The 10,626-nt window shown below is 38.2% G+C and overlaps 1 protein-coding gene across 2 annotated transcripts in view; it reads left to right on the top strand.

The window, feature by feature from the left end:
- lonp1 (lon peptidase 1, mitochondrial) overlaps positions 1 to 6,361 on the top strand; it is a 39,258-nt gene extending 32,897 nt beyond the window's left edge. For both annotated transcript variants that reach the window (XM_020515597.2, XM_048614284.1), the window contains exons 16-18: positions 592 to 800; positions 5,366 to 5,530; positions 5,957 to 6,361. In XM_020515597.2, coding sequence (XP_020371186.1) covers positions 592 to 800; positions 5,366 to 5,530; positions 5,957 to 6,106 — 524 coding nt within the window. In that variant the 3' untranslated portion in view covers positions 6,107 to 6,361. The remainder of the gene's footprint in view (positions 1 to 591; positions 801 to 5,365; positions 5,531 to 5,956) is intronic.
- The last annotated feature ends 4,265 nt before the right edge of the window (positions 6,362 to 10,626 follow it).

The raw sequence follows: 10,626 nt of genomic DNA on the forward strand, positions 1-10,626 counted from the left end.
TTCTGAAGAAGGGTCTAGGCCCGAAATGTCAGCGTTCCTGCTCCTCTGATGCTGCATGGCCTGCTGTGTTCATCCAGCTCTACACCTTGTTATCTCAGGCAACTGTGTAAACTGGTTACATTCATCCTTTTCTGAGAGACCATGCACATTATTAATAACTGTTCCATCCATGTGGGATTCATGTTCCATTCATGCCTGAATTGTGTGGTTAGGGTTAGCAGACCTGCTACCTTACTGCTATCCCTGATCCTCAGCTGGTCACTGGAAATAAAGACTAGGCTTGGGTGTACTTTTTGATTTCCACATTCCCACTCTGCAGAATTTAACTTGCCTTTTTCCAGAATAGACGCCAGGGGGAACTTGGCAAAGTAACTTAGTTGAGTAACGTTGACTTTATTTCAAATTTCATAACATATCTGCAGTCGACATGAAAGCCATAAGTCATCACCTTCATTATATTTTAGCACTTAAAATGTAAATATCTGCAGTTTTTCTTGCCCTTTAAGAGGAACTAGGGAGAAAATAAAAATACTTTTGTATCTTACAACAAAAGAAACCATCTAAATTAACCATTTTGATCTTCACAATCAGGTGGGTCAACTCTCTTTGTTGAAACCTGTCTTCGTCGACCAAGGGACAAGGAAAGTAAAGAAGGCTCTCTTGAAATGACCGGTCAGCTGGGAGATGTGATGAAGGAAAGCGCGAAAATTGCCTATACATTTGCAAGGGCTTTTCTCATGCAGAAAGATGCTACTAATGATTTCTTGACTCAATCCCACATTCACATCCATGTGCCTGAGGTAAGGTTTGAGCACGTTGTTTGAGAATCTTTAATAATTCAAATTCGTGTGGCTCATTGATAAAATCATTGATGCCAGAATGATAAAAGCACCATCTTGTTTGATCAGTTAGATTTTAGCCCAGTATTTAGTTGCTGTTGGATCCCCAAGATGTTTTGGTCCAAGCAGCCAAGGGACTGTTCGTTCTGACACACTCTCTATAGCTTAATGAACTTCTGGCAGATCACCGTATCTTCCTTCACAGCGCAAATATACCTCTGATAGTTGTATTTCCTCACCTTCCGCTTCCCTGATTATTCCGATTCATAAAAATACCCCATGTGTTTCTGTATTCACAACCCTGCAGTGCAACTAAACTTTATTCATTCCTTCTCTCCTCCCCTCCATTTTCCACAGAAAAACTACATGTATATTTAATATCAGTCATCTTTTGAAATATAAGTGGAAAAAATGAAAGAGAATATTCACACCCTGTATCTCCCAGCTACCTGCATAGTTAATCATTAAGTACACATTTACAGCAGACTGTTGTCTGGTATGGCCTTAACCATTTAATATTTTCAATGAAGAACTGAATTGGCAACATCATGGAGGTATAGAGATGTACAGCATGGAAACAGACCCTTCGGTCCAGATATTCTAAATTGATCTTGTCTCATTTGGCCCATTTCCCTCTAAATCCTTCCTATTCACGTACCTATCCAGATGCCTTTTAAATGTTGTACCAGCCGCCTCCACTTCCTCTGGCAGCTCATTCCATACACGTACCACCCTCTGTGCAAAAAGTTTGCTCCTTAGGTCCTTTTTAAATCTATCCCCTCTCACCTTAAACCTATGCTTTCTAATTTCTAATTTTGGGCTCCTCTATCCCGGGAAAAAGACCTTGGCTAACCACTGTATCCATGCCCCTCATGATTTTCTAAACCTCTATAACGTCATCCCTCAGCCTCCAACACTCCAGGGAAAATAGCCCCAGCTTATTCAGTGTCTCCCTATAGCTTAAAGCCTTCAACCCTGGCAATATCCTTGTAAATCTTTTCTGAACTCTTTCAAGTTTCATAACATCTTTCCTACAGCAGAGAGGCCAGAATTGAATGCAGTATTCCAAAAGTGACCTAATCAATGTCCTGTACAGCTGCAGCATGACATCCCAACTTCTATACTCAATGCACTGACCAATTAATGCAAGCGTACCAAATGCTGCCTTCAATACCCTGTCTACCTGCAACTCCACTTTGAAGGAGCTATGAACTTGCACCCCAAGGTCTCTTTGTTTGGCAACACTCTGCAGGACCTTGCCATTAAGTGTATAAGTCCTGCCCTGATTTGCCTTACCAAAATGCAGTGCTTCACATTTATCGAAATTAAACTCCATCAGCCCCTCCTCGGCCATTTGCCCACTAAACAAAGACCCGTTGTACTCTGAGGCAACCTTCTTTGCTGCCCACTGTACCACCAACTTTGGTGTCATCTGCACACTTACTGACCATACTTCCTATATTCACATCCAAATCATTTATACAAAAAGCAAAAAGCAGTGGGTCCAGCACCAATCCTTGCAGCATACTGGTGGCCACAGGCCTCCAGTCCAAGAAACAACTTCCACCACCACTCTCTGTCTCCTACTTTCAAGCCAATTTTGTATCCAATTGGCTAGCTCTCCCTGTATTCCATATGATCTAACCTTGCTAACCAGGCTACCATGCGAAACCTTGTCAAATGCCTTGCTAAAGTATCTTCGTTCCAAAACACATTTATCTTCTTTTGTACTAGCTATTTATTAATTATATATCCAGCGTTCTCTTGTGTATGCTTCATTGTAAATATATGTACATAAAATATAGTCGGAACAAGAAATCTTCATTTGAAGTTGTTGCATTCCTGAAAGTCAGGACTGTGGGCATCAATGTTAGTTAATTTCTGGCAAACATTTTTTGCTGTGAGAAAATGATATATAGATTGAAATTCTGTGATGTGAATGTGCAGTACAGTGCATTCCTAGCTGAAATAACTTGCAAAACAAAATAATTACTACATATAAAATAAATGCTATATAATTAATATTTAAGGACCTTTCTCAAAAGTAAACTGCTTTAAACCATTAAATTGAAACCGTTTGGATTCATAATGCCTACATTGATTTTATTTTAAAGGTTATTTTATTTATGAATTTTAAAATATGCAAGAAATATAATATAAATACAATGAATAAATCTTAGAAGCACATCCACATAAAATTTTAGTTGACTAGACACCATCTAGTCGTCGCAGCTGGTAAGTGCAAGCCACATTACTTGCACTGACCAGCATCTGCCACGAGATAGAAGCCGGAGCCTCATTCCAAATTCAGAATGACAGGCAGAAAACAAAATCAATACCTGAAGTTTAAAGGTTCAAGAACTTTAAAATTTTAAACTTCAACGGGTGGGAGCTGGGTGAAGAGAGACTGAGGTTGGAGGCAGGAACAGGAAAAGGCCAGGTGCAACTGATTGTGGGACCAGAAGAATGGCGAACATTCTTCAGAGCAGGCAGGCCCGATGGAAGGTCAGTAGGAAACAATGTTAATTTGAAACTTAATGTTAAACAAACCTTTGTGCCTATTTTATTAAAGACTTTAAAGTGAAACAACTTGAAGTGAGCAGTAGAAAGTTAGATCACATGGGATTCGGGGTGAGCTTGCTAATTGGATACAAAATTGGCTTGACGGCACGAGACAGAGGATGGTGGTGGTGGGTTGTTTTTCAGACTGGAGGCCTGTGACCAGCAGTGTTCCACAGGGATCGGTATTGGCTCCACTTTTTTTTATGTAAACAATTCAGATGAGAATATAGGAGGTGTGGTTAGAGTGTTTGCAATGACACCAAAATATGTGTGACCTTTTATAAAGGTTCATAAAACGGTCTGTTCCGTAGGGTTGGGGATTTCAAAAGTAGGGGGCATATTTTTAAGGTGAGAGGAGAAATTTTTAAAAAGACATGAGGGGCACCTTTTATACAGAGTGGTTATTATGTGGAATGAACTGCCACAGGAAGCGGTGGATGCCGGTACAATTACAACATTTAAAAAACATTTGGATAATACATGAATAGGAAAGGTTTGAAGAGATATGGGCCAAACACAGGCAAGTGAGAACAGTTGGGAAGCATGGTCGGTGTGGAATAGTTGGATCGAAGGGTCTGTATCTGTGCTGTATGACTCTGACTGTATGAATCAACTTTAGCCAGGACTCCCATTGAAGGTGCAGGACATAACACAGCTTCCTATTAAACATATACATCACTACATAAACACAACACTCTTAGGTATATAGATACAATACGGCAAAATATGTATCTAATTCTGTCTACTCATACAGAGCTATGTAATTTGTAATTTGCATTTTGCATTAAGATGTAGAAATGTCCATTTTCTTCGCTTTGTGTACCTACACCTCATCAAGTTGGTCAGCTCTCTACTCTTGTGAAAAAAATTATGAATATTTATTTGGACTTAACAGCTTACTAATACTCCATGCTTGAATAATAGAACTAATTCATTTGAACTGTTGAATGAATATTTGAAAGACAGGAACTTGTCTATCCTGCCATCCATTTTCCTGTCCCTTTTTTGTGTTAAAAGTTCAAGCAGCTGATTATGTGCTGTTTTGGGAAAGAAAATTCTATACAGAATTTCCTCCTTCCCAACAATGTGAAATAGGTATCTACTAAGGAAGGAGACATCACTAAATAATTACAGGTGGTGAGGAAGACAAAGATTGAAGTGCATTTCTATAACTTCCTGATTTTAATCCAATTACCTGGGCGCAAACTCTTAATCTGAGCAATGCAATATAAATGATCCAGGACAATGAATTTCCAATCCTTGGAAAATTAAAAGTATAAAACAGAAAAGGCTAAAAATACTTGACAGATTGAGTAGTATCTGAGAAAGAAAGAAATATCACTTATATTTTGGGTCAATGACCTTTCCTTCAAACTGGGGGAAAAAAAAAAGAAATAAATCCATTTTAAGCAAATTAAATTTGAGAAGGAGGGAAAAGGACAAAGAAATAAGTTTGTAACCGGGTGGAAGACGGGAGAGAATGTGCAGGCTAAAGCGACTGGTAATGGGACAAGGGAGATGGTGGCACAGTGATGTTACTGGACTAATAATCTATTCATTTTAAGGGTAATTAGACACAGAAGCAAACGCTGAGCTTGCCAATGACATCCACCTCCTGTAAATAAAACCAAAAAGAAAAACGGATACTCAGCAAAACTCAGTTTGTGATGTGAGTAGGTATATTTCTTTTTAAAACCCCACTTTTTCCTAATCAACCTATTCACAGACGTTATTACATGCCTGTTGAACTGGCGGAACTTGAACCTGGGCCTCTTGATCTATGGGTAGGGACACTATCACTGTGCCATAAGAGGACCCCTGTGAATAGATATGTACATTACCATGCTGATGCAGAGCATCTGTATTCTCTAGCTTGGATAAGCAGTGAGCTTACTAAACACAGCAACTCAATAAATTAATAGTACAGGAGACTTTTAACCATTACTTATGTTTTGTTTCTCCAGGGTGCTACTCCTAAGGATGGTCCAAGTGCAGGCTGTACAATTGTAACTGCACTCCTTTCTCTAGCAATGAATCAACCTGCACGGCAAAATTTGGCAATGACTGGAGAGGTGTCACTTACTGGAAAAATCCTGCCTGTTGGTGGAATTAAGGAGAAGACCATTGCTGTAAGTTACTGTGAAACTTCCAAAACTGTAGAAGCTAATCAATTAGGTACTGCTGTAAGCAGGAAAACCAAAGGCCTGTCTTAGACAAGCTGTTTCCTTTAAAAGTTGGGGCTTGCAGTAAACAGTAGGAAAATGCAAAGACAATAAAAAGAACCTTTTCAATTTTTGATTAATTTTAACAGCCTTAAAACTAGAAAATTCCAAAATGCAGTAAGGGTAAAATTTATCCATAATCTTGTCTAATCTGATAGGAAACAATTTCAATTTTTGTTTACAATTTGGTGAGGTGATGAGTCTGAAACTAGATTATTCTCCCACTATCTTGTGTGTTTGTATGCAATCTGAAATATTAATAGTTATTTTAAGAAAGCCATTGCAACAATTTCACTTCAGAAAAGATTTAAATTGAACTCTTTTTTTTCTTAGGCAAAGAGAGCTGGTGTTGATTGTATCATTTTACCAATGGAAAACAAGAAAGACTTTTGCGATCTACCAACATTTATTACAGAGGGTCTTGAAGTACATTTTGTTGAACATTACCAGGATGTGTACAGTACAGTGTTTCCAGATAAATGAGATTGAGCTGTGCACCCATGATAGAACTGACTTCAGCACATTTCTGGGAAGTGCATTCTGTAGAAGTAAAACCACATGCAACGTGGAGGAGCTGTCTCGATGCTGCAGAATTGTCATGATTGCAAAGCCAATGGAACACATTTGATCAGATATTTGGTCATTTTACTAAAGTATTGTTGTAACCAATCCTGACATCATATCATCAGTTAATTGATGGATTTTGATTTAAATAAACTTTATTAAGTAATTCTGGAATCTGTTGAAATCATGGAAACTTAATGGAATTGTCATGAGTTATTTGAATAAATCAGCCAGGGTGATGGCACAATCACATGGACCAGAAAGACTCTAAATCATGTATCTGTTTTGTGCTGTTAACTGGGGCACAGCTTGGGCACTGTATTTGGCAGTGGCATGACATAATTATTAAAACAAAAATTATATGCAAGATTCTAATCCCAATGATCCATTGATCTGTACCAAAGCTGACTCCTGGCAAGCTGGATCTTGGCTGAAATACTTTTTCAGTTAAATCCCACGTGAGTATTCATTGGCTATTTATAATTGAAAAGGGTTTATTGCTGTCTGTAGCCCAATCCCAGCACAAATCGGTACATTCAGTCCAGGTAAAATAATTTGCAGTACAGTATTTTACTTTTCACTTGGACAGCAATTTCATAGCTTGTCTTACAAGACAGATAAGGTTTCCACTGAAGTTACAGCAACCACAGATATGAATTCTTTGAGGTGCAAGTGAATAGATATATGAACAACTATGGAAGCTTATCTGATTTGACACTTTTGAATCATGTCTTCCCATTAATTAACTCACTTGGACAATACTGTTTCCTGTTCACAAGCTGACAGGTCCTCAAATTTCTGTATTGCTTCTTGTCGTAAGTTGCCTAATATTCCCACAGATTTGTCTTGCCAATTTTCCATATGGACGTCAAGATTTGCTGTCAAAATAGGTGCATGCTTCCTTTCTAACAGGGTGGAGGAGAAAATATCAATTTGCATAATTATTACAATTGAAGGCCAAGACTATATTTTATAATGCTACACTTCTGGAGACCTGGAAGCTTGCAGTTAAATTTAAAGTTTAATCATTTCCAAGGAACCGTTTTAAGTCAAATTTTGAAATAGTTTGTGCAGTTACAAGTAGCAATGCCACTTAATTAAATTTATTTTTTCTGCCGATTAACCATCCAGTTAAGATTAAACTCCTCTGTTGGTATTGTATAGGTTTACTGTATTGTAATCAGTTGCCTACCCTTTTGTATGGACCCTTCCAAGTTGAAAGAACCATTCTGGGACAAGAAAATGGGAAATTGGCAGAAAAGAGGAGGCTGAAGGCCAATTATATTAATGTCTGCGATGGGGAAGGTGTCAGAATCCATCATTAAGATTATAGCTGATCGCTTACAAAAATTCAAGGCAGTCACAAACAGCCAGCATAGTTTTGTGAAAGCAAAATCATGTTTAATCAGTTTATTGGAGTCCTTTCGAGGGAGTAACATGCACTGTGATAAAAGGGAGTCTGTAAGTGTACTGTACTTGGGTTTCTGGAAGGCACTTAACAAGGTGCCACATCAGAGATGTAGAGGTTACGTATGAGCATAGATAGTACATTGGCAGAAAATGTGCATAAATGGGTCTTTTTCAGATCAGCGGGATGTGGTAAGTTAAATTTTGCAGGGATCTCTGCTGGGCCTAACTTTTTTTACAAATTGTATCAATGATTTAGACGAGGGGAGAAAAGGATGGAGGCTATATTGGCAATGACACAAAGACAGGAAAGTGTAAATGGGTTAAGTGGCAGAGATGTAGCAGTTGGAATATAACATGGGAAGATGTGAAATTGTTCACCTTGGCAAGAAAAATAACAACAGAATATTACATAAGTGAGAACAGCTGCAGAATTCTGAAATGCAAAAAGATCTAGATGTTCAAGTGCATGAGTCACAAAGTTAGTATGCAGGTACAGCAAGTATTTAAGGCTAATTGAATATCTATCGTTATGATAGAATTGAACATTAGAAGTCAAGGAGATTCTTCATTTATATAGGGTATTGGTGAGGACACATCTGTAATGTGTGAAATTTTGGTCTCATTTAAGGAAGGATGTAAATGCATTGAAAATGGTTTATGATATTGATACCTGGATTGAGCTTATTGTTTTACGAGAAAAGACATGAACAAACCGGGATTGTTCCCTTTGGAGCTTAGGAGAGAGGAGTGACTTGACAGCATACAAGATCCTGAATGATCATGACAAGGTGGGTGTGGAAAGGATGTATCCTTTTGTGGGTGAGTTCAAAACCAGGATCACTGTTGATAAATTAGGGCTGCCCTTTAGGAGAGAAATTAGGAGATTTTGAGGGTTGTATGGAAACTCTGCCTCAGTTGGCAGTGTTTATTGAACTTTAAAAGCAGAGGTAGATTTTTGTTTGGCAGTAGCAGGACAGATGAGAAAGTGAAATTGAAATTGAAAAGAACAAATCAGACATGATCTACTTGAATAGCGTACCAGGCTCAATGGGCCAAATGGGCTACTTCTGCTCCTAATTGGTATGTTGATGAGTTACTAAAATGCATTAGTGTGGTACCATGTAGGATTATTCAGTTTCTCAATTGATTTACTAATCAAACAGATTTGATTGCCATTGTTGAAAATACAAGTTCACAGTTTGTTTTGCAGAAGGTCAAGTAAAATTGGACCATCCAGTACATTCCTGGTTGATCTTTGGTTCTGCTCTCACGATGGGGAGGCAGTGGAATAGCAGTAAAGTCATTGGACTAGTAATCCTGAATGCCAGCTAGTGTTCCAGGAAAATGAGTTCAAATCTCACCATGGCAGATGGAAGCCTGGAAAGGAAACCAACTATTGTAGTTTTAAAAAGATGTCATGTTCATTCAGCCTTTTTTTTTTAGGGAAGGAAAAATATCTGTCTACATGTGAATCCAGAGTGTCTCTTCCTGTTTGACTCACTAAAGGCTTTCAAATGTCAAAACTGCTACAAAGCTTAAAGAAAAGATTGAAACTTGGTTATTGCTGCAAAACACACTTTTTGTTGAAGTTAGTTTTGCACACATCAGAATACCATTTTGGGAAAGTGGACTCAGTAGAGATGTTTCCTAGGGAATTATCAAGACTTGTTTAAATTTTAAACCAAGTAGGTTGACTCAAATTGGTGAAGACATCACCATGAGAAATGAATCAGCAAATGACAGTCACCTATTGAGTTGGGATAGTTACAGTGCCTCTAGACTTGTCTTCAATAAGATGTGTATTAATATGTGTAGCTTCCAGTACAGTGTCACAGAACCTAACTGACAATCTGAAATTTATCAGCATAATTCTTTGCATATTTGGGATTATCCAGCAAATGGTTTCCAAGTGTGGAAGTTCATATTCCATGTTTCTCATTCCTCTGATAGACTCGTAGCTTGATGGCAGTATCCTGTTAGTGGCACACCGTTCACATTGTGTACTGCTAACCTCATATGTTACTGAAACTTTTAAAATAACTTACTCTTGTGTAATCTCAAGTAGACTGGGCACTCTTCAGGATCAAACGTGATAGTCTTCGGGCAACAGGATATGAATTTCAGTGCCACTGTAACACCAGGTATGTAGGCCATACAAAGATTCATGGATCTTATCAAACAGCATGTTCTTTTGGCTGTTTGCAACCACTAAAGAACTAGCTGTACCCAACATCACACTTGCAACACTGTACATGTAATTCTGCAATTGGGCACTGTTTGATGGATCATCCAGAGTGTGAAGAATTTTGTTCTAAATTTGTTTTAAGCAGAAGGGTTGGGCTTGTGGAGGGATGTACTTGTATTTATTAGATATTACATAAACATTGCTGAAAGGAGACATGTCAAAGCTCCTAGTCTTACATTTGTTACGGGAAACACTTGGGGGAAGAAAGGGACTCCAATTTATACAGCATTCAGGGAGCAATCATAGGTATGGAGAGGCAGCAAAAACAATTAACTGTAACTCTACCAATCACCATTCTCCTATCATGTGGTATAGATGTTGCTTCTCAGTCTTAAATTGCTATTCTTGCACACTGTCCTCATGTAAAATAAAGTTTCAAGTTTTTTTTTCACCAGTACTCAAGTTCAGAACTACTAATGCTCTGAGAACATAGGTTCAAATTCCATCACAGTCAGCTGCTGGAATTTGAGTTCAAAAAATAAAATCTGGAATTACAAAGCTGTGTAATTATGACCATGAAAAAACCATCATCAATAGCCATTAAAACCCATCTGGTTCACTGATGCCTTGCAGATTTCCTTGCCTGAAAACTTTGCCTGATTGGCCTATATATGACTTACGTCAATGTGGTTGACTCTTTGCTGCTGTCTGAAATTGAGCACTGAGATGAGTAGAAACTTCTTCACTCAGAGGGCGATGAATCTTTAGAATTCTCCACCCCAGAGAGCTGTGAAAGCCTAGCCATTAATTAATTTCAAGACATAGAGTGATAGATTTCAAGTTA

The sequence above is a fragment of the Rhincodon typus genome, chromosome 29, assembly GCF_021869965.1.
Source record: "Rhincodon typus isolate 14 chromosome 29, sRhiTyp1.1, whole genome shotgun sequence".
Classification (NCBI taxonomy): domain Eukaryota; kingdom Metazoa; phylum Chordata; class Chondrichthyes; order Orectolobiformes; family Rhincodontidae; genus Rhincodon; species Rhincodon typus.